Source organism: Orbicella faveolata, unplaced genomic scaffold (assembly GCF_042242905.1).
Source record: "Orbicella faveolata isolate gen_17 unplaced genomic scaffold, um_ofav_v1 contig_26, whole genome shotgun sequence".
In the NCBI taxonomy this organism is placed as follows: domain Eukaryota; kingdom Metazoa; phylum Cnidaria; class Anthozoa; order Scleractinia; family Merulinidae; genus Orbicella; species Orbicella faveolata.
This window is the reverse complement of record NW_028301554.1, coordinates 4,236,885-4,264,634: the sequence shown is the minus strand read 5'-3', so window position 1 is coordinate 4,264,634 and position 27,750 is coordinate 4,236,885. Positions and strand designations below refer to the sequence as shown.

Sequence of the window (27,750 nt, the reverse complement as noted above, 5' to 3'; positions counted from 1 at the left end):
ATTAATAGGATATATTACTTACCGTAAATTGTAAGTAAGTCAAACGACGTGTTTTAAACTTACCATTCAGTTTTAATCATTTCCTTTAATCATTCAAAGGAGTTTATTCATTTTTTTCCTGGTTATTTTGTTAGTCTAAGATGTCTTAGCTGCTGCAGATACTAAGACAAGTTTGGAAAATAAAGTAAATGGAATCGCAATTATAACATCTATCTTCATTGTGTGGAGAACAATGGAAATTCAAAGTTTCTTCGAAACTACTCTTAAGCCCCGGCCAAACGGTGGCAACATCTCAACGCAACATATCGCAACATTGTTAGGCGCAGCATGTTGCGCGGGTTTGGCCACCCTGTTGCGACATGTTGCAACATGTTATGTGTTGTTGGCTCAAATTTGAAAATGGTCAAATTTTTCATGCAACATTTGTGGATGTTGCATGATGTTGTAGTCGTTTGGCTAGGCTCGTGCAACAATGTTGCGCTCGGGCATGCGCACTAGTTCAATTTACAAAACCCCACACGTCGCAACACTTCGCAACATGGTGGCCAAAAGCGCCCAACATATTGCGCCCAACAATGCTGCGATATGTTGAGTTCAAATGTTGCGATTGTTTGGCCGGAGCTTGCAAATGTTGGGCCTTCAATGTTGGAATATGTTGTGCTAAAATGTTGTGATCGTTTGGCCGGGGCTTTAAGACGAGTTGGTTTATTGATTTGTTTATTAAGGCAAAACACAAAAAAGAATAATTTTAACTGAGCTATCAGAATAGTGAAAAACATAATTATCACGTATTGCTGATTATTTTGTTAATTCTTTCCACTTGTTTCTTAGGCTCTGTATTGATATTAAAAAGAGAAGTTAGAAGTTAATCACTCCAATGGAATTCAAAAACGGTTTTGCAAATTTTACCTTGACAGAGATAGTAAATGAAGATTTTCGATGTAAGAATATTTGAAAAAAATTAGACTAAAAGAAAAAAGAAAAACAAATAGTATATTTGAAAATCATTTAATTAAATTCGCTCATACACTTGATAACAGGCTATAAAATATGTGGTATGATTGTGATCATGGTGATGATTATAATAATGTATCTCGTAGAGTTAAAGTAATGCGTGAACGAGTATAAATGATAAGTATTCCACAGTATTTGTTCTCTAGAAAACTGGTTTAACAAGTTATTTTAAGTCCATGTAGTTTTCCTAAGCTTGCTCAAGGCAAAGAACAGTTACAAGTTTATTTATTTATTTAACCTTTATTTAAACACAGTTTAAATAAAGATTGTTCCAGTTTCGAGTGAGATAAATGTTAGGTAACCAATTACGTACGTTTTAGACATTTTACTGTGTATTATCACACAGCGTACGTTTTGCTCGTCTAACGGGATCCCTAAAAACAAACAATGTTTCTACACTCTAAAATGTCCAATAAAATATATAAGTTTATAACTATTATAGCTATTATTATTATTATTTTTTTTTAAATAAGTTAAATCTTCGATTACCGTTTTTGAAATAAGTGGCTTATGACATAAACGTAACTCAGCACAATTTTTAAAAGCCACGTTGTCTTTATGGTAGATAATTAAATTGCTAAAGACCTCGTAGTTTTTTCTGAATATCAGACGAGTGCATTGATACTTTTTTACGTTAGTTTCCTCTTAATTATTTGATGTCATTGTGTCACCAGTTTTAATTTTCGTGTAATTTAAAACTTCTCTTTTTTTTTTTCTTAAAAAAAGCTATGTCAATTTGATGGATGCATTTTATTTAATAATAGTTATAAAAAAGTATTCGACAAGGCTATCGTCTTTAATTCGTCACCAGGGAGGTTAACATTGTTAATAGCAATGACAACGACGACGACTCCACAGACAATGCCTCATAAAAATGAGCTTATATATTAGTAAGGAATTTCGAAGTTACTCCATAATAGATGTATTCAGTGTCTGTATCGGTTTAAAAATTAGCTACAGCCGACTGTGCAAGGAGAGTAGTCAGTTCCAAATAGAGATACAGAAATATAGCTGCGAGGCTCATGTTCTCCCAAGTACACATTGTGCTTGCCGTCTTCATATTCGTCAGTAAGATATCTTTGTCAGGGACGTCGTCTTTGGTTCTCTGTTCTTTGTTATCATTGTAATTACCATATCAGTATTATTGTCGTCGTCGTCGTGGTCGTCATCATCATTATCATCATCATCATCATCATCATCATCAAGATCTTTGTCTTCAAGATTGTCGTGTTCTTGCTCGCCAAGATCTTTGGCGCTGTCATAGCCTTTTTGATCGCTTTTTATACTGTCTTCACTACCATCGTTTCCGTTTATCTTCCTCACTGACGCCATGTTCGTTATCATCATCATCATCATCATCATCATCATCATCACCATCGTCATCAAAATCATCGTCATCGTCATCGTCATCGTCATCGCCGTGGTCATTGTCATCGTTAAGGTCATCATCAAAATTATTTTCGACTTCGTGGGTATATACCTGACGTTTTCTAGCCATTTGTCTACTTATCTGATAGCATTTTTCATTTGAAAGATTATAAAATATGGATATTTTTTTTTTTATCTGAACAACCAGTATAAAATTTTATGTTAATTGAAATGTCCTCTGTACTCTCCACTTTATCACATTCCATGCATAAATCGTAATACAATTATTCGCATCTGTTTCCTTAAGTTTTTACGTATAATTATCAATTTTTATTTCTGACACATTTGACTTATTTTTAAAAAAATAACCTGTTTTCCTATCAAATAAACCTTGTATAGATCGCATGTCAACATCCTGTATATAAATAGTGTCGGCTCAGAGCACGTTGAAATTCTAAACGGCTGCTCAATTTTATATTTTTTCAACGACGATTTGATTATTTTGCCAACGAAGCCAAAAGTTTTTTTTTCTCTTTCTCTCTTGTGCAAAACGCAGCGTTATCGCTTTCCCCTTAAGCCATTAACGACCCGTGAACAATCGGTGCTGAAGAATTGCTGGTCAGCATCTTCTTTAACACGTCTCCCATTGATGCGCCACGCAGCACGTCTGCGAAAAACAGCTGTTCGATGACCGCGGGCTCGACTTTTCTCAGAGATGACAGCATAAGAAGCAGCTTTCCGAAGCGCGTGGGCTGACTGGAGTACTGGGTTCTAATGTACTGTTCCAGGGAACTCTGGGAAGTGTCTTGAAGGATTTCGATTTGTTGGGGCTGTGTAATGGGTGAGCCGTCTGCAGAAACAATATTTTGACCTTAGTAACAAACCACAGAAAACCTTAACAAGGAGCCACTATCTTCGACCACATTGGCTATCGCGTAGGGGACATTTTCCACGCAAAAATGGGAAAGATAGCGTTGTCAGAAACATTCCAAAACCTCTCTTAATGTAAGCATCTGTCATTCTTGCAAAAGAAACTCGCAAGGCTTCATATTCCGTCTTTTAAAACCGTTACGTATACTCGCCAGTAAACGTTCAATTACAGAACTGAAATCTCTGGAACTCTCTAGAGCCGACCTTGAGACTTTGCGAATCTGTAGCTACTTTTAAGAGGACCCTGAGGTTTCAACCTTTAAGAAATGTTTTAGCTTCTTCGCATCACGACTAAATTTGTTTAACGTTTTTAATGACTGCAAATTTTATATTTAAATTTACGATGCTATCTTAGTCTTCATCAGTTTTACTGGTAAATAGTGACGATCCAGCTTTTCTTTTCTTTAATAAAAATGGCTAAACCTTTTCTCTCTGTACAGTGTGAATTGGTTGTTGGTTATGGACTTGAATGGGACACTGGTGAGCAATGGCCAGGATGCACCTAAAGGGAATCATGGCACTTGTTTTCATCATCTTGGACCGGATATTTGTTTCAATGAGTACAACTACCATGATTCCCGGGAGGGGCGGGCCATTAAGTCTAGAGAAGAATTTTGGTGACGATGCTGAATTTCATTTCATATGTAGTCCTTATGATATCGTATGTTTTGTGGATCAGTTTATATAATTACTGCCTGTCTCTTTCATCTATATGTAGGGGGAAACGCAGAACGATTAAAATTTTTGAAGTTTCTTACATTTCCTTATGAAAGTTTTTCAATTTTGGTGAAAATTGATTGAGAAATATTTGGACGCGAACAAGAGAAATCTTCCCTAAATGGATTAAAACTATCAAGTGAAGAACTGTTGACCTCACCTGTTCGGAACAAGACAACACACTTGATATGGAAATGCTCTGTCAAATCCATTCCAAGCGACCGAACCTTCTCCACCTGGTCTTGAAACAATCGCGCATGCTCCATCCGTTTAAGAATATTCTCCATGGAAACCTGCCTGGCCTGCATGCTAGCTGTGGCGTAAAGCTGCTGGAGGTACATATGAATCGGACTGCGAGCGCTTTCCAGTAGATACAGGTCACTCCAAGCCATTTTGAGTAGGGTGATTTGGTCGCTTTCCACCAAGTTGTTGAAGGTTGGCAGCTTTCGAGCCCAGTCTACGACCGAGAACAGCACGTGGGCCGCCAGCTCATAAACGACCTCAGAAGTTCCCTGGGTTTGTGGGAACATCCCCATGTGAATGTTTCCCGGATTAGACAGTGCCGGCTGAAGGAATGTGAATGGCAGGAGACCTGGTGCGTAGAAACCAGCTGGGTCCCCGAAGTAAGGAAAAGAGAATCCCGGAAAAGCTGGTAGTTTTGTTGTTTGAACGGCTGGGTGATAAAAGCATTATTTTACATATTAGGAGTCATTAAGGATTCAGATTGCTATTTTGAAAGTGGAGGTTTAGGGAGACAATTCTGTTACACATACTTTGGGAGACACCATGTAAGAATACGGAAATACTCCCCAAAATTGTGGGCATTCTCTCATTTATGCTTTACAGTGCTATTTAATTTTTTCGGAAAACGTCATAACGCTACTGATTACTTTTACAAGTTTCTATTGATTCCTGGCAAAATTTACTGCTACACTGGATCGTTATTGAGTTATTATTCTCCTTTTTGCACGTGCGTGTTACATTTTCTCAAAGATACTTCCTCGCCCCAGTGCATTCCTCCATAATGCTGCAATTCGAGTGGAATCCCTCTTGAAAAGGGGTGGACCCTTATAGCAAAGTGTATACGACCATAGACTATGCTCAAATGTATCTTTTTGCCATATTATCGGCGATAGATTGATTCTCGTGATTCAATCTATCATTGCACGCGCATCATTGCTCGTAGCAAATGCAATTTTACGGGTAAAAATAAAATAACAGGGATAAAATGTTTCAAAAAAAGGTAAAATTTAATATAATCGATATTCCTGAACCTTTTATACGTTTATTCAGTAAATATCTATGGACAGAAGTGACAAATAAAAGATTTATTGCATGTTGATGAAATATAAAACTTTGAATGAATCGAAAGCGTGATATTAATATCAGGACAAGGCGGAAACTGAAGGCCTTCATATTTTCAGAAAACTTGGTGTAACTGAAGTGTAACTGTGAGTCCATTTAGTATTTATTACAGAAGTACATCAAAACTAAACAAAATCGCCGAACTTGCTCCCCTAAACCACAATTTGTTTAAGTTATCTTTTAAACTAGAATTAAGTGTGACTGTCTTTGATGGTACCAGTTAGCCATCTATTTGTAAATGTATAGAGACTTTCAAAAATATTTATAGTAGTGAATGTCATCTATGAATGGAGGTATATTTCTAACTTCAATAGCTTTCTTTTGATTAATTTTTTCAGCACTGTTAATTCGCATAATAGATGTTTTCGTCGGAATCCCTGTTTTTTCTTTTTCATTCCAACACAAACCAAACTTGAATTGTTGTCGTGATGTTTGGGTTGTTGAAAGTAGTAGTCACGATTGTGTGAATATAATCGGTACGTTTGCTAAAGCTTTACATTGGAAGTTAAAGCTTTTAACCTATCGATGAAATAACGCGTAGTCCAGAAAGCAAAACTTTAAAAGTACAAATATTTTATGATAAGAAGCTTTCCTCAAAACATAAATATTGTGTGAATCGCATAGAAGACGTTTTAAAATATTTCAAAAACACTTTGAGTACGGTTACCTTCCTTTTTCATTCCTGTGTTGAGACATTTTTGAAATCGACAAGACGGGCAGCGGCTCCGATTATCCCGGTCCACTGTACAATTGTTATTTCCTCGGCACGTGTACGAAGTGCTGTTACGAACCGTGCGTTTGAAGAAACTTTTACAACCTTCGCATGTGCTCACTCCATAATGTTTCCCCGTGGATTTGTCCCCGCACACGGCACAGTCGAGTTTGTCCTCTGACTTAATTTTGGGAAGATCAACGATGGTTGAATCAGTACAGGCCGTCATGTTGCGTTGCGTTGAGAGAACGACCGTATGTGTATGTACTAAGCATTGATTTGAAAGCCGGGTGAATAACTGCTAGCTGAATTCAATTCGACCTGATTATTTATTCAACAATGGCCCGGTCGGGCCACAAGCTCAGCGAATGTCAAATATTTATTGTGAAAGGTCGCCAAGGTTGTCTTATGTAAACAAAACTAGCTTAGTTACCTGTTGTTTTACCTGTAACCCCATTTTGAGTGAACAAACCCAATGAATGAGTTTGCTGGCCTGAAAGTTAGAGCACCATATAGGCCAATTTTGCATTCTCTTTTCGTTTATGAGATTCCCCATAGAAAACAAAGCTTCTATTTCGGAAGAATGCGATATCAAACAGATATTTCTCGCATGCATTGATTTCTTTTTTAGCGAGGATGTGATCTTGACGTAGACAAAATACGACTTTCTTTTTCTGTGTTGATTTGTATAGGGTGTTCTGACCTTGTTAATATTTAAACACTGTGCTGCAACTCAAAGAAAGGGTGCTTTAGAGCGAAGTGACTTTCGGCCAAGCTTTATTAATAAAGAATAAATCGAGTTTTGGAATCTTAAGCTACTGATGAATTTCGGAAGAGATTTTATCGGTTTTTAAGAAGCAAATAGACGAGCAACAGAGATAGATCCGTTTAGACTTTCGATGGCAAGAATTGAGAGAGTAACAGAACGAAACTGGTGATAGTATCATATGATATATTTACAGCTAACAAGGCCGACCTTTGTGACCGGGGGATGGGTATGTGTCAAATAGTTATTTGCCATTTCGTGTGCCTCACTGTTCATTGTTTTACAACCCGAAGAACCTAAACAATAGATGTCATTGCGAGGAACATAAAAAACTTCTTAAATTACAAGGAATCGAAAGAGTAATTGTTAGAAATCTCTGTCACGGTTAATGTTACAATTCCCTCAACGATGGTTTCAAGGAAAATCGATATGTCACAAATCGTATAGTTTCAGCTATGAAATCGGTGCGAAACACAGACTTTGAAGCTGTTTTGAGGAATTTTTGAACTGAATTGTTGAATTGAACAGGATTGCTGTTTATCTTTCTCTTTTTCTCTTTATTGATTTTCACGTTGTAATCCCACCTTGACAGTTTTTTTTCTTTTGGACTCTATTCAGTGTAGTACATATAGGTTCATGTTTGGTACCACAGTTCTTCAACAACGCGAGACATATTTTAAAACCTTTACTTTTTGTGGAAACGCAATAAGCGCCACTAGAGCGGTTTTCAATTGAGTGTCGTAAAACCAAAACCCAACCATTTACTTACCAATTAGGCTACTCAGCCGATCTCAAACCACAGTAAAACCAAAACCAAAACCAAAGTAATTGCCTGATTACTTTCGACACTCATTGAAAACCGCTCTAATTAAGAGCATCGATGCACTGGGTGTTACAGTTAATAACCTCGCTATGTGTTTTAGAATATTCCATTTATGATTGAGCTATTGAACACAGGAAGAAGTATGTTCTATCAACTCTTTCGTGTGACTAGTGGATTTAATTTGACAAGCCATTTGAAGTTGCCGCTGTAGTAAAATGCTTTGATCCACATGCTTGCAGTAATCTCAACTTTTGCCCGTTCCCTTTCACTATGCCATGCCTATGAGTCCTAAGAAGGGAACGTAGCCATACACGACTGCAACTCCATTGATGCGGATGGGGCTGTGGTTGTCTTTGTATCACTTTTATGATTTCGTGTTGCTTGAATCCTCTACGGACGTCTTCTCTGAGACACGGTATGAAGGATTCACTGGCACAATGCTATTCGCTGTTCGTAGCTCATGTCTCATAAACTGCGCAGTGTTTTGCTCCGGGTGGCGAAGAATAACATAAACCTTTGGAGCAAACATGCACGCTAACAAACCATACGAACTCACAAGAGCCGTAGTGCATGACACTACAGCCACATACCAGCCCTCTAAGGACGTTTGAACAGGGTAGAAGGCGATCCACGAGAGAAGGAGAATATACATTGCAAACCCAATGTATCGAGCTTCGTTAAAGTTCCCTGGCAGCGTCCGAGCTTTAAAGGCATAGGACGCACAGAGAAGAGATAAAAATATTAGGTAAGACAGCATGGCAATCTCTAACATCAGACCGACTATGGTGTTATAAGGACTGCATGTAAATAGGATGTACTTTCCTTTCTCGATGTCGGTTTTGGTGCCAGGCGAGTCTAGTGTACCCCACAAGATTGCCAACATGACTTCGATTAAGTTGAGCAAGATAACAGACGCAAATTGTCCAACCGTACTCGCACTGACCTTTTTCAGCCATTTTGCAACGAAAGTAATTTGAAAAGCCCGCAGCAGTTTCATGGTCTTGACCAACAAGATGGAGACACTTAGTGACGATGTTATATAACGCCAGGGCTCGATCACAGCGCAGATGGCTGGAGAAGGCTGGGAGATTGTTATCAATGGCAAAATAAAACCAGAGGTGATGACAATTAACAGCGAGAAGCTCAATTCGCGATTTGCTGCTTTTACAATGGGACTTTGAAAATGACGGATGAAAACAAGAATCGTGAAAGAAGTCGAAACAAAACCTGCAAATGTGAAAATAGCTAGAATTATTCCAGTTGTGCTCCTCCATTGTAGATTTTCAATTGGAAGTCCCACACACGCTGTTTTATTCTCGTTCGATTTTTGCGTCACAGAACATTTCGTGCAGTTTGTTGAGCCTTTTTGGGAGTTTACCGCTCCGTCGGGGCACTCAATACATTGCCAGCAACACGAAATTGTCGGCGTTTGCCTTGTCCCCGGCGGACACTCCTCCAGACACACTGATTTAGGAATTCCGGATGTACCATTATCGACTGTTATGTTTTCATAACTCCATTGGATAGCGCTTGGGTCAATCTTAATCTCCGGGCTCCCATTTGCATCCCAATTTCCTATTTTCACTTTTACATATTTATCATTCCCTGTTGTATCATCAAGATTTCTTTGAAAGCTGACAAAGTCGTACAGCGCTTGAAGAGGGTCGCCATTTTCGTCAAATTCGATGCGGCCTGTTATTCCAACAAAGCTCACGTTACGAAGGTACAAGTAGACGTCGGCCGAGCTTACAAACGGGTATGTTTTAGGGCAAGTCCCGCCAGCCAACAAACCGAATGGTTCTCTGCACTTGTAAATCATGTCAAGCGCATGCGCAATAGCGTATGTAGCGTCAATTTGATAAGGAATGAAATCATCAGACATCTTGAAATATACTTCATTTGAAATTGTTAAACCATCTGGACATTGTTTGTACCCTGGAGTGTTATTCTTTGCCGAACAATTGAACTCCTCTCTCCACAAGAAATCGAACCAATCATTGGAATCGAGCCTGTTATCAGTTATTTTCGGTGTAAGATTTTTTAAATAATCCTCATAGTTCGCGTCGTTAAACTGCTTTGGCTGAATTCCCAAATAAATCCCAAGACTCATTAAGTCACTTCCAAGATATTCTGGAGTTTTCGTCGCTAAGGAATCGCTCATGATCCAAATTCTTTCTTTTAAATTCTGTCTGTGTGCCTCTCTAGCCAGGTCTGTGGCGATGGTTGACCCGATCCACAAAATAATTACCTTGATATTTTCCGCTCTTTTAAGTTTTTCAACAATGGGTTTCAATCGGCTTTCGTAGCGTGTTGGTGTAATGTACTCCACCAGCCCGATACAGAAAGTTTCTCTTTGAAGAGACTCTTGCTCTAGGGCTCGAAAACCGTACAGTCCATACGAGTGTTCCACTGCAATAACCGCAACGTATTTCCATTTAAAGTAGTCAATAAGATCAGCCATAGCCCTTGCTTGAAAATTATCAGATGGCACCGTTCGCAGAAACTTTCTATAAAACGACCAGCTTAGTTCCTCGCTTGTCGCCGATGGACTTATAGCTGGGATGTTGACGACCTGAAGTAGGCCAGCAACTTGGAGAGAGTTCCGTGAACCATAAGGTCCTACCAAGGCTGCAATTGGGAAGGTAGCGTTGTCTTTGGAGATGGAACATTGCAGACAAGCGCTGGAGGTGATGTTTTGGTCGCCAAAGTCTCTATCGACATCCAAGAAGTGGATGTGAGTGCTAAAGTCGTACGAATACTCCATAGCTTTTGTTCTGTCCATGCAGTAGTCGCGTATATCATAGCCAAGTTGAACGTTTGGAAGAATTTCTGCATTTTTATTGATTTGTTCAATGGTGTAAACAGCAGCTTCGACACGATTAATACCTGGGAGAAACACGTTTCTGCAACCGTCTTCGGAGTTCTCCGTGTGCACAGCAAGGAGACTTCCTATAATTGCGTCACCTTGTTTGAAAACTCTGTCAAACGGTCTCTGGGTGCATATTTTGGGAAAATTAACTGCACACAGGCAAAAAACAAGCGTGAAATTACGGAAAACAGCCATTATTAATTCACATCTTTCTCAGCAGTCCACTAGTTTCATGTTATTATGTCGAAGCATAATTATGTATGGCTCTCATCTGAAAGGCAAAAAAAAAAACAAAAACAAAAACAAAACGTATCTATTAATCTTCTGTCAAATTTCAGTAATTTGCATTTTCATTTAGGCTAATGCCTGATAATTGTGCGCAGACCCTTAGGAGGAAAAGATAACCTTTCTTTACTAATATATAATACAAACCACCAGAAATTCCGAATTTACTTTTTTTGCTGTTGCTAATATATTTTTAATGAAACTAAACTAAACTAAAGAAAAGGTTTTATTGTTTAGGGCGCGAAATGTTTCTAATTAGAGAAATAAGAACTTCTCCTCGAGCCTAACCAGACTCAATTCGAGCCAAAATATTTGCGTGACATTGCATGATTAATCATTTATTACATTAACCTTCACCAAACTATTTCTGACTCCAAAACCTCGTTGGTTTTCCTAAAATGTATCTTGAAAACATTTGGTATGGTGCGACAGCGATGTTTTTCAAATTCCAAATTTAGTTGCTTCTTATGAGAGAATTGTTAACGTTCTTGCAGTAATTTTCTCTTTTTTAGTTATAATTTGCTTTCTTTATCGGTTTTAAATTTTGTCCAGCCATTTTATCGGTTTTCATAAAATCCAAGATGGTAGGATTAAGTTTAAAGAGGCGATCTTATGAACGTTTATTTAAAACTTAACGGGATAGCAATAACCTCGAGATCATAATCTAAATGTTTTAGTATAAATTTACTAGTCTGTCAAAATTGTATTGAAATCCTCTTCACAAACACTTCGAAAACACTAAGAAGATGCCGCAATTTTGTCAACAACGGCACACAGCCAGATTACTCACTATCTACGACAGAATAGATTGTGAGTAGCGTAGCCAATCAGAGAACTGCATTCGTGATAGAGCGCTAGTACATTTATACCAATTTAGATAAGACATCCTGGAGAGAGGGAAATATTGGGGTATAAATTAAACGCCTTACAGCCGCCAGCAATCAAATGAATAATTTGTCAACAAACTTTTTCCTTCGCACCGACACTTTTTAAGGGTTGATAATGAAAATTTACAAATAGTTTTATTTTTCCGCGAAGCTTTAATGTGAAGACCCTGATTGTATTACAGAAAGCGGATAGATTAGGCTTCGCTAAGGCTTGGAAACCATAAATTTGTTTCCGTCTTGACCCAGGCTCAAAAAATTCAAATAATTTGCAAACAGCTGCAAATGAATTGTTTTCTGCGTGCTCAGAGAGGCAGGAAGTTGTTTTGTAAATGTCGGTTGTCAATTAAAATTTTCTCAATTTTCTCAATTTTCGTTTCTCCGGACTACGATCTACTCCAATTTTCTCTCAGATCGCTGAACGAATGCAAACACGATAGAAAGCAAGAGGAAAAAGGCAAAAGTTTATGTCTAAGTTCGGTTTAACTAGCCGTAGTGCTCTTAGGAATTCTAAAAATAAGAAAAATTTGTATTTAACTTTTAATTTACCTTCAAAATATTGATTAATGATTCACGCAAGGAACTTCGTTTTAATTAAAATTTTCTAACAAGTGGAGAGAATCGGTCTAGCTGTGTTAAATTATTTTCCCAGCGGAATACAGTTTTGTTCTCCATATGTGGCATAAGAGAGGTACAAGAGATTTTCTTCTCCACTGAATTTAGAATTCTCGTTATTCAAAAAAAAAAGAAATCTTCAATGAAAGGTTATAATTTTTTTTTAAAACTAGTGTCCTACATTTAGTCTATTGAATGACAGTAACATGATATCCATGAAGCTTAATGGTGAACCTTAGTGGTAGAAAAGAAATTACAATGGTTTACAGAACAGTCATATGTCATTTCACAACGCTATTTTGGTTTCTGAAAAGGTCTCCAGGGTTTTTTTGTAATACATAATGTTTTAGATATTGACAAATAAACCTAAATTGAACAGGCGCTGTTTCTTTTTATCACTATTTGACTTGCGGCTAAAATACATCACAAGTGTTTCCAACACTAGCATAAAAAACATCGTCAAAGCCCATATGCTATTTTAATACAGCAAATAAGCCTATAGGTTTATAAAAACGCGTTATTTTATACTTTATTCGATTTTTGGCTTCACAGACACTGCCAAAGCGTTAGATATCAAGTTTTAGTCAACGAGGCAGATTACAGAATATCTACACCCGCTATAAGGATGTAAAAGGCATGAATCCTTTTCAATGGCGCCAAATGTGCAATTATATCTCCTAAAAGAGACAGTGAAAAGTGCTGCTATTGCTTTGGGGGAAGTTTTATCCAATCTAGTAATTAATGTACAACACCGTATTATGTTCTACGTACACTACACATATTTTAGCGCCTCTTTCATCATTCCACTTGTTGCAGACTGCAGCTTAGGCTGTCGAAAGGTTGAGTTTTAAAAACATTTTTTAGCTACAGAACGATTTTAAATTTTACAAAAATAAAACTGTTTTCTGCAGATATATCAGTCAGTTGCGCAGCACTTAATTGAAGCTAAGAAAAGTCGATCAAAAGTGAAAACAATTTCCTTTTGAAAATGTTTCTTGATGACTATGCGACTTGCCGACTTGCCGACTTGCTGATGTTAAGTAAAGTTTGCAAATTTTCATAGATGAATGATATGATATAATTACTTATCACGTGCTCAAATTTAGTTCCTTGAACGCACAAACTTTGTTAAAAATATTCTATTTTTACTGTGCTGTTCTTCTTCATACATGCACGATGTAACACTCAAGGTTCATATAATCTACTAGAAAATATCAAGGATCGGTGAAATGCTATACTGAAGGGCTGATTTTCATTGCATTTTGTCCAAATCGAGTATCGTAATTAACTTAGAGAAAGCCAATAGTAAAGAATTAAAAAACGAGTCCTTCCTTTATCTTAAGACAGTAAAATTTAAAACTGAGAACATCTTAAAGCGATTATTTAAAAGCCAGTGATTCAGTAGACGAACGACAGAAGAGGAACAAATAAAATATTTACCAGATCTAAAGCACCTACTGAAACTACAAAATGAAATACAGAATTTACCTAACGAAGACATGTTCCGTGAAAACTTATAAACTTCATCTGCTGATCGATGTGAAAAATAAATATCTTTGTTTTTAACGTTATTTTAGATCAAAAATGATAAGTTTTTGCTCGGAAATTACTGTAAGCTTTCATTAGTTGATACATAGTCCATGTCTTGTGGCCTGTAGTTTTTGCTCGACATAAAACAAACAACAAATCAAGTCAACATTCAAAAGCGAGAATAAATGATTTCTGTCGTCCTCGAGAAGCAAAGTGTATCGCACTAAAATAATGCGAGAACAGATAGCAGCTAGTGTACACAGTAATAAGTTGAAGTCGTTAAACTAGAAGAAAACTGAATTTCGAGCGAAATTAATGAAATTGAAAATCGGCAGGCATGCCAAAGGTTTTTTTATTGGTTCAGGTGCTTTCGCAAAATTTTACATATCCGTCTGTGGAAAATAGAGCCAGTCGTCCTTCCAAGATAAAAATTTAATGATTTCGTGCTCTCTCACTCCAAGCTATTTAGATTCTGACTTTTAACAAATGAAAATAAAAAGAAGAAGAAATATGGATTTGTGAATTGAGATCAGAAAATATTACAACTGTAAAATGATCTTCAGGACCCATCAGGAACAAGATCAATATGTTTTGCTTTGCGAATGTAATAACGCACTTGGATTTAAGAATAAGTAGCATTGTACTTACCTTTGAAAATAAGGTATTTTCAAACATAAAATGCATCCAGTAAGCTCGACATTTTCTAAAAAAAAATCGAGAGTGGAAAGTGTAGTATGTTTTGTTTTTAAGACAATTACGTATACGAGAGAGAAATTGAAAGTAATTTTGGATAGACAAATGTTCCAACAAACGAAGACAGCTTATTTAACATACAGCTGTTAAGCGTCAAGAAAAATCAATCAAACGTCATTTTAAACCGTCTCGGGCAAAAATATATTTCCTTATAGAGTATATTTTATTTTATTAAAAAGGGTGGTTAAATCAATATGCAATGTTTCCCAGGTAACTAAAAATAAAAATAAAAAATTGTAAAGCAAATTTCCATCATAAATATTTCAACAGCCAACATTTTTCGTCAAATAAATTAGCTATTTCCCTGAACCAGAAAAAAATCAGTTCATAAGTTTTTTTTTTCCGAAAAACATTTACCTAAGGGGTTGTTTCGTCGCATGATACCTTGTAATGGCCAATTGAAACACTCAACCCACGCGCATTTCACTCTTAAGCGTGTTTTTCATGTCGCAAATACGATGATAATGTTTCCCTCTTGAAATCAACCAATGTCTAGAGCGACACGATGGCATGATGGGAAAGGTCCCTTCGCTTTCGCAAAAGTTTCCCTCCCGGTCATTGAGGTAACTTGTTAATATTTTTTCTCCATTTTCGACGTAAAAAAAAATTATTTTTTTTAAACATTAGCAATGAAACAAATGAAAATGAAATACCAAAAAACCCGATTTGTTTTAGTCCATTTTCGAATAACCCGGGCCGTGTTTTTCCATGGAGTGCACGATTATCAGACAAGACCAGAGATTTATGGCAAATTTTCACAATTGACAAAGTTATGATCATTCTTTTTTCGAAACTCATTTCATCTTTTTCCTCAAATTGCCGGTTTTCATGTGACGTAGTCATGAAAATTACCTATCCTCCTGAGGTTTTGGTTTTATAGGGAACATTGAGGATTTAGGGGAAACGAAACTCCCTTTTTTCCTTGGGGTCAGTCATTAATTATATAAGTGCATAATATTCGCAGAAGGAAAACAGCGAAATTCATGGACAGTTTTGTTTTTAGCAAGTTTGAATATATTTGGGTAACTAAAGCAAAATATCGATTCAAATATGGCGCATGCACGTCACTGCATCGCTTGGGGCTGATATCAAACAGTCTTTTAGAGCTAGGATAACATTCTCTGTTAAAGAGAAATAAATTGTTCCAAATCTACTACTCTGGCATATGGCATGTTTTCGGTTTTCGTGCAACAGCGACTGAGAATTGCGTTCAGTTCAATGCCCATATCACAGGAAAACGTGAAATACTTAAGCAGACCTGATTTGGCTTTCTGACTTTTACTTTGTCTTTTTCTCTTAAGCTAAATTCCATTCATGGCAGTAACAGTCGCTACTGTCCTCTCTGCTTCAAAAATGTCAGCTGTGCATACTCTTCTGCATGAAAGTGTACATAAACTGTTCTTAAAACGCGCTGTAGTTTGGGGCGGCTGTATAACGCACCGTTCGAGACATCAATTAGACGTCAATTACTTTTACATTGTAAACAAATTGAAGTTTGACTGACATTTTAAGCGCTGGCTATTTCTCGGAACAAAGTTTCACAACACCGTTTGTTCAAATATCATGACGGTTTCAAGGGATCTTAGGGTTTTGGTTATGGCTGTTCTAATCTTCCCCACCTCAGTAGAAAGGTTTGCACATGTGTCGTCGTCTCCTTACAGTTCTTTGCTGTTCTCTGCCAACCTCGTCCCAGTCTCGTTCCCAGAGTCTTCGTTCCCCTTGAACAGCGGTCGGAAAACGAGAGCTCTGGGGGCAACCATTTTGAAATAACCGAATTCTGTCCATCCGGTTTCACTACGCAGTCTGCATCTATGGCGCACGCCTGAAATGGTTACTCCCAGAGCTCTCGTTTTCCGACCGCTGGTCAAGGGAAACGAAGACTCTGGGGACGAGTTTCATCTCGTCCCAGAACCCACGGGTCCTCGGTCAGCGGTGACTAAATCCCCGACGCTCAAAACCTGGAGCTAAAAAATCCTGCTCATGTTTTGACTTCATGATTGAGGTCTAGTTTAATGGTGGTTTCTGAACATTCGTAGAGAGAGTAACCGCTATGCCAATGCTCGGTCACCTTCCAATTTCGATCAAAGGTCTCGACTCCGTCTTGATGCTGACCAAAAGATTCGCGGACTTTGGGCTCTTGACCTTGGACGAGATTTGTAGGTAAAATATAACGTCATTTTTTCTCTGGACGTTTTCCTGAGTCTTGGCTTAGACTCCATTGTGGTTTGAATTTCTGTTCCTTCATTCATAAAGATAATTGCGAGCGCTTGCCTTTATTTATAGCATACTGTATATACATCACGAATACTTTCCATGAATTGGAGGCTTATTTGTAATTTTCAGGTAGATAAGTCAGTATTGTTATCTATATATAAACACTAACTTTGACCAAACAGAATCGAAAAACCCGGTTAAGTAAGGTTTAAATAATTATGCTGTTTTACAAATAGATAGCAGCTAAGAATAACAAAACATAATAACTGTAACATAACTCCGTATTTGGGCTAATTCAACGTGTATAAAATGTAATGAAGAGTATCAAAAAAGCGCATGAAAATTATTTGGGCAAAGCTACAACCAGAATTTTCTAGAGCAATTCATCGGAAAATAGGGTAGAAATAAAACCTTAGTTCTTCTGGTAATCATGTTACGTATATTACAAATATGTACCAAAATATCAGGTCACCACACCCACCGACTATATCTGGTGGGTTTTTATTAGGAACCCAGGTCAATAATTATAGTGTTTTACATGCAGATAACGGCTATAATTGAAGTATAACATCATCATATTAGAACCAATGTAATCTATAGGAAATGTGCAACATCAGGCTAAAAGGCCTGAGTATTTTGACTGTAAAAAAAAAAAGCAGTATCGTACATTACAAACTTTTTTCTTTAATTGACAAAGAATTATTTTCATGAACAAAATCAAAGAATTAGCTGTTGCACATACCCAGCATTCAAATTAAAATTCTCAGGTCTCAAATTATTAAAATTCTCAAATCAGAATTTTTAGCTTTTCCTTCAAACGCGATATAATATTGCTGTCAACCGTACGTCATGCGGGGTCACAATGATCGTTTAGGAGAAAACGACCATCCATATATTTCAGTTCCTGCAGCCGAAGTTTAGCTCGAGGGAAATCTCTCAATGTTGTGCATATGCAATTAATTTCGCTCACGCAAAAAAAAAAAAACTTGCGCTAGCATTCAAGAGTGCGAGATTCATCTTGTTGATTGTTAGTTCCTAAATGGCGTTTGTACCAAGATGTGACATTTTGTTTTTCAAAAGTAAAGTCCACATTGGTTGTTCTGGGTCTCCAAGTGGAGAAATTACCATTATTTGTTATTTGAATCCTGAGCCATAAGTAAAACTGTACTTCCGTTCAAAGAAACAAAATTTCCAGGCAATTATAATCCAATACACTGCATGCTTTACAATTCTTAAGGTACATTACTTGCAATAATTTTACAATATAAGTGCTTACTAAAAGTCAGTTACTTACTTTACTTACATCACATCGCTAACCAATACATAGAATGTCATTTGTTGTAAGATGTGACGTATATTTTTTTCGAAACAAAAGTCCTCAGCGGTTGTTATGTGTCTCCGATTTCTTCTCTTATTTGATTCCGAGCAACTTGTAAAGCTATGCTGCTGTTCAAAGAAGCATAGAGCATATTCGTATTTTCGATGCTGGACTGGAGCTAGCTTGCAACTGAGGCAGTCTCTTTTAATGCAAAGGGTCCATCTCTTTTAAATGATACTCCCCCCGGATGAGCCTCGACTCCATTGCAAGCTAGTTTCAGTCCAATTCCGAGAACACGAAAATGGTAATTATCGACGTAATATTTTCCACCAGCACCTTATCCCTCGTTTACATCGCAAGCCGTTACTCGATTGGGTGTTGTCTTCTTTCTTGGCAGAATAAGGCACAATAGCAGTTCAAGGAACTCTACAAGAGTTATAAACGAGATTCCTACAAACAGACCAAGTTGTCCTCCGATATCTCCCAACAGGGTCTCGCCCTGAGAATGGAGAAAAGTTTGATAATTTCATTGCATTTTTTCAAACCAACAATAATGGTATTACATTTGTGATAATATGAAATATTAAAAAATATATATAGCGCGATTTTCCATTAGATGATGAAGTTCGCTCAATACGTCAAAAAATAAAGCTAGCCTGAACGTCATAAATTTACAGTTTATGCTCACAATTACAAAACACGTTAAAAATTCACTTCAATGAAAATTCAACCTGCGATAACCTTAACACGTATTCCACCTTTCCAAGATTTCTTAAATTAATATTTAATTAATATTTAAAACCGAGCTGTTTCCGTAATGGGAGCCAATGGAGGGATGGAGAGGGACAGTATGCTTCGAAAATGCATTCAACCACGCCTCCCTGAAGGACATGACTTCATGCCACGAGATCTTTTGAAGATATATTTCTTTACAGTTATGCGACTTTCAGGGCTTATATTTATTATTACTCGAGTAAGTTATTTCAGAGGGAGAATATCGAATAACTAATTAAAATTGAGCCAATCAGATTACTATATTCAGCTCTTATTAACCGAGCAGGAGGTCTGTATGGGAGAATATTGACCGAGGTCATGAGTACAGACCGAACACAGTGAGGTCAGTACAAACGACCGAGGTCAAGATTCTCCCATACAGACCGACTAAGCTCGGTTAATAAGATGTTTATTATATGACAAACAAGAACAATTTAATTCGTTTGATGTAACTGGTTTGTAGGTAACTGACATTTTGCTTGCGAACGGCAATGAGCTGAACTTAATACTTTTTATTCTCATGAGGCTTTTTGGCACTTCGATAAATAAATCCTGTTAGAAGAAATAGTCCATATTTTTGCATTTTAGTTTGCAACTTTTTCACTGCAAAACATTACCGGTCTAGATGGGAAAATCTAAACTGCTTTCAGTATCGATTTCAGCCAATCAAATTCGTGAATTCGGTAGTTCCCAGTCCTTGTAAGACACAATCATATAACAAATTCCAAGTATTGAAACAAGCACTGTCCTGAATAATCCCTCGTCATCACTTTTGCTTATAGCGTTACTGTCTACTTTCCTAGAAGAATTCTTTAATCGTAAAATATTTTCTTTAATTTCAACTTTATTTAACTTGGTTACATTACTTGCAAAAAATTTTAGACCGTCCGAAATTTTAAGCGTCCGAAATATTTACAGTAATGCATAAAATTTTGAAGTTGCTCCAAAGCCCTTAGTTTCCTATATGCCGGACTGTATGGAGCGAATTCTAATTGATAAACTACTTGACATACGTAACGGTATGATAGAATTTGTGTCATTTTTTCATCGGTGTATATTCGTAAAACCTTGAGAGTGTAGTAAAACTATCATCTTTTGATGTTCCAGTCTAAGTCCTGTTTTGTACCCTTAAACATATCTACTTTAGCTACTAGTCCGAAATTGTTTTCCGAAATGAGATAACAAGTGTACGAAAATTAGACGTCCGAAATAAAACAACCAAATTTTTTTTTGCAAGTAATGTACTCTAATTAACAAAACTGATTTACGCCAGCGTTTTATGCATCTGTCCTGTTATTGATGATAAATTGAATGGATCCACAGGCTACCTTTACAATGTGGACAGAATTAGGTAAAAAGTATTAAAACTGTATTCACTAGAAGCTTTCCATCATTGTGATCATCATAAGAGTGCAAATTAATAAGTTAAACAACTTTTTTGACAATGTTCTAACGAATTGTGGAGGCGCGGTGGCCTCACTATTCGCTGTACTCGAAGTCGAGTGGTTCGGCTTCGAGCCCTGGCGGGAACATGATGTTGTGTTCTTGGCTAAGACACTTTACTCTCACAGTGCCTCTTTTCACCCAGATGTATAAATGAGTACCAGCGAATCTAATGCTGCGGGATAAGCTTGTAGTGGACTAGCATCCCATCCAGGGTGTCGTAGGAATATTTCTAGTCGCTTCCATATGCTACTGAAACCAGGATAAGCACTGGCCTGATATGCCATTGAGATGTTATGCGAACTTTACCTTTCTCCCTACCTTTATCTTGCGCAAATTATCATCAATACAAGGAAAGACATATAAAATGCTAGCGTTTAACAAATAATGTTCATACCGTTATGGCTTTTTCTTGCTGGACATTTTTCACTTGCATAGAAGCAAAATGGATATTGACTTGAGCCATGTTTTCCCTGACAGAATTTAAGAATTTGTTATATACACAAAGTTAGTCTGCAATAATTTTCTATATAAAAGTCAAATAATTCGCACATTTTGATTAGTCCTTGTTTATCATCAGTTGGAGGACAGACATATAGATGGCGTCATTTGCGATCCTGGAATCCTTGAGCCTTCGACCGCATAAATAATTTTCAAATAATCAAAAACATACACAATTTCCTGGAAACGTTCTGTTACCTGGCTGATTCCAAGCTCCCGTTGATCAGGTTTCCAATATTAACCTTCTTCAGTAGGTTTGACAACTGGGTCTGAAAACAACCAAAATCGACATAAAAAATCGTCACGTGACATGACATGGTATGACGTGACATGACGTGACGTGACGTGACACGACATGACATGACATTGCATGACATGACGTGACGTAAAACGACATGACACGACATAACACGACACGACACGACAGTTTACCTTTATAGATCACCACTAAACTTTGGCCAAAACTGATCACGTGGTACGATCTTGCTCGGGCATTACCATGCGATAGCTGGCCAATGGGCGTACTACCAAGCGATAGCGTCCGGTCATCGGAGTAGTTCATAAAACGCTCATTCCTCTAACAAGTATTTAGGTGAATATGAACAAAGAATTCATTGTCCCGTGTGGATTTCAACTAGAAGAAATCAGACCTCGAACTTCCTCCCCGGTTAAACGCTTTATTCTTTCAAAAGTATAAAACTTGCCCCGACAACTATCATTTTATAGGCCCTCCACAGGAAAAATTCCTGGTTAACAGAACTGAGTGCTGTGCACCATAGCTTACTTACTTACTAGGTGTGCTTTGGACGGCCACGTAGAACTGGACACGGTTTGGATGTAATGCTCTCGGCTGAAGAAAAATCATTTGGTTATTGTCTGCAGTTACTTACTAAGTAAGCGATTTCAAATAATAGATGTTGTAAATTAGGTTGCAAAAACACTAAAGAGGAAAAGAAATGGATAAGATTTGAATTTTAAACCACCAACAAGGCGCAAAGGATCAGCTTTCCCCTGGCTCTTTGTCTATAACCGTCATTAATTGCTGCCACAAATTTGAAAGCCTTCTCATTGCATTGCATTCTCATTGTCTAACTGATCAACTTTCAGCTCGCGTATTTTGGGTCGAATACATGATTAGTATTTTAGGGAAGCTCCGCTCTTAGGCTTGGCTAAATTTATGCCTCAAATAATCAAATAGGTTGCACACTTACTTGCAGCGAGGTTCACAAGAACAATTTCGAAAGTCTTGCTTTTGTGTAACATCATCCAAGCATTTAGCTGCAAATATTTTTTTTAGGTTCTTTAGCTTGGACTGAAATGACAGCTCAAAGAAATCTCAAATGCACTCCTAACATTCCTGTCCCCAGAGGCCGCGCTCCTTTTGGTCAGCACCAAGAATCGCGACCTCTGGGAAGGACCAATTTTCTAAGCATGCGCAGAGTAACCGTTTCGTATTCTCAGCCAATCAGATTTGTCGGACTTGATTCTGAGCATGCGTAGAGTGACGGGAAGTCTGTGAATCGCGGACTTTCGGTGTTGTGTCGCGATTCTTGGTGCTGACCAAAAGGAGCGCGACCTCTGGGGACGAGAATGCACTCCTAAGTGATCCATCCAGGTACTATACTGTAATAATTTCAAGCAATTCTACACCAAAGCTAGAAAAGACGCTTTTATTTAACAACTGGACTTCAATGTGGCCTCGATTCAAACGCAAAGCAAAAATGTAATGGATTTTAAATTTTATTAATGTGAATAAATACGTATATAGTTATTATTATTGCTATACATATTTACGTCTTCTTAAATTTTTAGCTAGATACTCGACTTCACAAACAAACCGGCTGCTTTAAACAAAATCGTGTTTAAATAAAAGATTGCTGTTGTTGTTATCCATTAATATTTAGAAATTACTTTGATTCATGGCTCAGTTCTGTACTTTGGTCAAAATACCTGTAAAGCCAGTTAGATTACGGAATGTTTCCCGCCCTTTGCACCAGTTCATAGATATAGCAATAGGTCTCGATCTGTCCATTGCTTTTTTCTGAGCCCTTTGTGGTTGGCTAGCTGTTTTTTTCCTCATAACTTCAAAACCATTTTATCGCAGATAATAAAATTCGAAGGAAACTTCGGTAAAAGTTTAACAACTAGAATTTCTAAACAGAAGTTTAAATATATTGTGAAGTGTTAATTATAAGAAAGGGTTTCATGACTACATGTACTATTACTGGCTATTTAAAGGAAAAGCCTTATTTTCATTGGAAATTTAATCGAATAAGTCTACAGACATTTCCGAGCTCAAAGAAGTCTTTTCATAAGCCGAAAAGTAAAAGAGAGCCACTTAACACTTTTTCAGCATTTCAGTCTTTTGTAGTAACATGAGTGTTACCTTGTTTCTCATTGAATGAATCACATACGGGTGGTTGGCGCATGACAATGGATGCGCAGCCGCATTTGCTTTTCATCTCCTGTGCAACGCAGGCTCTTGTACAGCCCTGTGTGAGAAAAAAAAAGGACCATATCAGGGGTAGATTCTGGGCAAGTCCGACAACCTAAAAAGCTACCTTCTTTATTTAAATTGTATTGCAATAGCAAATCTCACCGTTTGTGAGTAGCTGATATCGTCGGTGCAGTTCCCGGCGTTGTAAGGATGACCCAAAAGAGATATGTTTTCCTATGAGAGAAAATAAGTAAGTAACTCATTTAGTTCGTTTCGAACACTGGACGAGAAAACTTTCTGAGTTCCGAACGGGAGTCGCACCTAGTACCTTGAAGACTAAAGTATCTTGCCTACTGACTTACAACACACCGCTTAGTACTCGAACCCAGACTCCTTGATCTCGAGCCAGTAAGAAGCTCACCAATAAAGTAACCGAACTCATCTAATGATGAAAAAACCGATACAAAAATGATCACCCAATTGATAGAAAATAATCACATAATTTAAAACAATGATGACTTATTGATAAAAAGTCATCGAGTTTCATCCTGTCTCTAGCATCTTAGCAACATAATTAATCACCCTACTCCAAGAGCAACCTTACAACCCCTAAATAGGAGTTCTTTCAGAATAAATATATAAGGAAATTTCGCCCAACTGTTATTGGATGCTTTACGTATTAATATACGTATACGTATAATGTTAGTATACGTATTAAGCGCGCCTTTCAGGAAAACTTATTAAAAGAGCACTTTACCAGTATTGTTTTGCTCAGTACAAAGTCGTGCAACATCAGTTATTTATTTGTTTATTCATTTACTACGTGTTTACTTTTTCCTCTCTTATGCACTTTTTATCCTAAAATAAATGTATTCAGTTAAAAGGCACATATATTGTTTACTTTATCCGGCTTGCCCTTTCCTCTTTCCTTTCATTGCATTTTGTTTTAACACTGTTGTATTCCAATCTTGTCGAGGCCCCAGTGTTTGAGTACCTCGTTTGGCAAAAATGTCTCGTATCCTGTCAATTCCTATTACAACAATTAAAGATTCTCCTACTAGATATCTCGTTTTATTATATGGAGAAGAGTGTTTTACTGGGAACTAAACCACTCGTAGATTCCATACGCCACTTCATCCGGGACCCGAGTTGCGTATTTTCCGTATGTCACCTTTGTGAGTGTCATATCGTTCAATGACCTCACGATTCCCGCCTTTTGCTTTTGTTGAATTGGTCTCTCCATATAATAAAAAGAACATTACACGTTGGCTCGAAGATATGAATTTTATGTTCGAGTGGCAAGAACAAGATATTGTTCTTGCCACTCGAACATACAATTCATATCTTCTCGCCACCGTGTAATATCCTCTATTTATCCGATCTTTGTATGCCATGTACCAAAAATATTATCCTGTATCTCGATAATTTTTTACCCAATATCCAGGATGCTGAAAACGCCTAATAAAGCCTGTGGAGGATTAAAATACAGATACAAATACAAACACGGTGCCCTGACCTTACCATAAAATTATAAAATCGAATATAATGAACGCGAAATTATTCGTAATTTCAATCCATTTTTTCAAGCCACATGTAAAAAGCCAATTTTTTATAAGCCACGTGTCATGTGAGAATATTACATTATCTCTAAGTCAGACAACGTAATATCTTAAGAACATACCGTATGTAATGACACAGAGACTGCAGAGCCAGGACCAACAAATATGCTGTTTTCGTCGATAACAGGTTTAACATGGGGTGAGTGGATAGTAATGAGCGCTCCAACTGAGTCAGCAAGCACGCCAGAATACTCATTAGCATCGATAAACAACATCAACTTTAAACCTTTAAAAAAACACACTCAACTCTACACACAGATTTATCTCATTTCTGTCTATAGCCCTATTTAGCCTGAGGATAGAAGCACAAAGTGGCCCCGCTGATTAAACTTTTCTGAGTTAAACAGCATTTAAGATGTAAACATTGTAAGCATTTCCTAAAATTACCAGGGAACTTCTTGAAATGCTAATTAATTAGTCACTTGACTTGACGTCTCTATGGTAACTACCGCAAAATCCCACGTTAAAGCCCTGGGCTTATATAACTTCATAAGGGGTTTTAGGTGGGTTTATAAACGGGAGGCATAAAAGCGGAATAAAAAAATGTTTCGGAACGACGAGATAAAACGTATCTGAGACTGACATCAAGAGCTATTACCTAATTACCCTATTACTGTATTGCCCTGTTCTTACACTATTACCCTATTAGCCTATAACGTTCGATTATTCTTGATCTTTGCAAAGAAACGCAAAATTAAAGGAATGCACTTATACATTAGATGGGCTTATATCCGGGGGGGGGGGGGACTTGTATCCGGAATAACATCTTTGTTAGCCAATAGAAGGGCTTATATTCGGTAGGGGGCTTTTAACCGGGATGGGCTTTTAACGTGGGATTTTACGGTATGTTTTCCAGAGGCGTTTCCCTATTGAAGCCCAAATTTCTGTTTTTGTTGACAGTTTTGAATTTAGGCAAAATTTGATTCCAAAATCTTTACAGTCCTTGTTTGTTTCATTTTTCCAAATTTTTTTCCTAATTAACCCTGGGGTTCTGCTGATATTTATAAAAAAAGTTGAAATTGAAGATGGCCAGACCAAAGTAGTGGAATTTCGAATTGTGACGTCATTCATGGTTGATATGACGTCAGCATTGAAAACTCCAGGCCAGGAAGCTAGCAATCTTTTATCTGACACTTTCAAAATTATTCCATACATATCGAATCATTCCTGTCTTTGATTGTAATGAAAACAAGTACTTTACTTTGATGCTTGATTAAGAAATGCTCTATACTAAATAATAACAAAGGTTATTAAGAATATATTTATCATGGTCACATATTTAGAGCTAACCTTGTCTGAGACCAGGTTCAGTTGCACGTGCTTTCGAGCCGTTGAACGTGAAGCAGTTTCCATACACCAGGTCAAGAAAATGGGAAAAATTTCTGAAAATAATCAATAAAACTACAAAATTTAACTTCTGTCAATGCCTTGCATGTTTATTGGCTAATTTAGATTACAAATTAGGTGTGCAGTCAGTTAGTCTTTTGTAAGACAATATTGCTCCTTTGTGAGAAATTTTTAACTTGCGTATAAAATCAAAAGAAATGTAAAATGTAATGTTATGTTATGTTATGTTATGTTAGCTTAGGTTAGGTTAGGTTTAGTTATGTTGTTACGTTACGTTAAGTTACGTTACGTTAAGTTACGTTACGTTAGGTTATGTTATGTTATGTTATGTTATGTTAAATACCGTGTCCATGTGCACAAAGCAATGACCTCTTGTTCCAGAATCCAGCAGTCTTTTAATTAGGCCAAGGCCCCATCCGCGCCAACGACAAAAGGTCCAAAGAAATTCCTTTGGCTACCGATTACTTTACAGTATTTTTAAAACTATTTACTTTAAACATTTCTTCCGATTCTCAGGATGCAACAACACCGCTCACCTGTGGGAACAAGAGAGATTTTGCTGATTTCCAGGAAACGTACAAGCAAGAATCAGCTCTTCTGCTTGGTGTCCAATTTTTGAGGCATTTTCTTTGTGACTGTTTATGATATTCACGAGTAGATGATGTTTCATTGAATCTCTGTTGTTACCTACTTAACAAAATCTCCATCATAAGTAAAATACAATTTACGCAGCACACCATATGAACGAAATGGCCAACCTCCAAAATTAAACATCCAGGGGTGGATTTAGGGGGCAGTAGATTGGGTGGCTAGCTACCCCCCTCCCCCCTCCTCCCCCCTTTCGAAGAAGTAAAAAATATAAAAAAAAAACCAACATAGAAACAGATTATTACCTCATTGTGACTTCTACTATGTGGTATTTCTAGTATGTGTGGTTAAACTGTCTTAAATAAGGTTCCAGGTGTAAAATTGAAACATTTTCGGGGCTTGCCCCATTGATCTTACAACATCGAGGTACCATCGCCTCCCCCCCTTCCTTGGAAACTCCTAGAGCCCCTCCCCCCCCCCCCTTGGTGGCTATAACGAAGTGTACTCACCAGTGCTGTTTTCTTCATCTTTCATCTGCACCGAATGTAAAAAATTCCGTGTTATGTAAATTAAAGCTATGGCATAAAAATTTACACTACTGTACATTAGTAAAAACTAGGGTATTTACGTTTTATGTAGGGTAGAAGATATTCCCTTAAAGACGTTTTACTTGTCTCTTATCAGGTCAAAATGTTTGCATCTTTCAACGCAATAATGTTTCAAGGGTAAGTAGAATCACGCTCCAAGACAGATTCGAGTAAAAATATATTATTTTACAGTAAGCACAGGGAGTGGCCTGCAAGTATTTCTCAATTGTTCTCCTTTCAGACTCAATTTGGTTTCTTTGAACTTCTTTGTAAAGTAATAATTCAATAATG

General features: G+C 37.3%; 3 protein-coding genes across 3 annotated transcripts; all 3 read right to left on the bottom strand.

Annotated features, from left to right (window-relative positions):
- Positions 1-991: 991 nt before the first annotated feature.
- Positions 992-7,297, bottom strand: LOC110050545 (COUP transcription factor 1-like). Its single transcript, XM_020756472.2, has 3 exons — positions 6,062-7,297; positions 4,190-4,702; positions 992-3,232 (listed from the first exon to the last, which is right to left on the bottom strand). The coding sequence occupies exons 1-3, from the start codon at positions 6,333-6,335 to the stop codon at positions 2,955-2,957; spliced, it is 1,065 nt and encodes a 354-aa protein (XP_020612131.1). The 5' UTR covers positions 6,336-7,297; the 3' UTR covers positions 992-2,954.
- Positions 7,298-7,408: 111 nt separating this feature from the next.
- On the bottom strand, positions 7,409-15,233 carry LOC110050526 (extracellular calcium-sensing receptor-like). The gene is made up of 2 exons (XM_020756451.2): positions 14,527-15,233; positions 7,409-10,835 (listed from the first exon to the last, which is right to left on the bottom strand). Exon 2 carries the CDS (start codon positions 10,757-10,759, stop codon positions 8,060-8,062), a length of 2,700 nt encoding a protein of 899 aa, XP_020612110.2. The 5' UTR covers positions 10,760-10,835; positions 14,527-15,233; the 3' UTR covers positions 7,409-8,059.
- Positions 15,234-16,879: 1,646 nt separating this feature from the next.
- LOC149107728 (degenerin del-1-like) lies at positions 16,880-27,406 on the bottom strand. The gene is made up of 11 exons (XM_089296130.1): positions 27,382-27,406; positions 26,821-26,974; positions 26,228-26,319; positions 25,000-25,163; positions 23,481-23,552; positions 23,268-23,373; positions 22,093-22,159; positions 21,674-21,731; positions 21,080-21,150; positions 20,778-20,853; positions 16,880-18,662 (listed from the first exon to the last, which is right to left on the bottom strand). Exons 1-11 carry the CDS (start codon positions 27,404-27,406, stop codon positions 18,501-18,503), a joined length of 1,047 nt encoding a protein of 348 aa, XP_089152256.1. The 3' UTR covers positions 16,880-18,500.
- Positions 27,407-27,750: the final 344 nt, after the last annotated feature.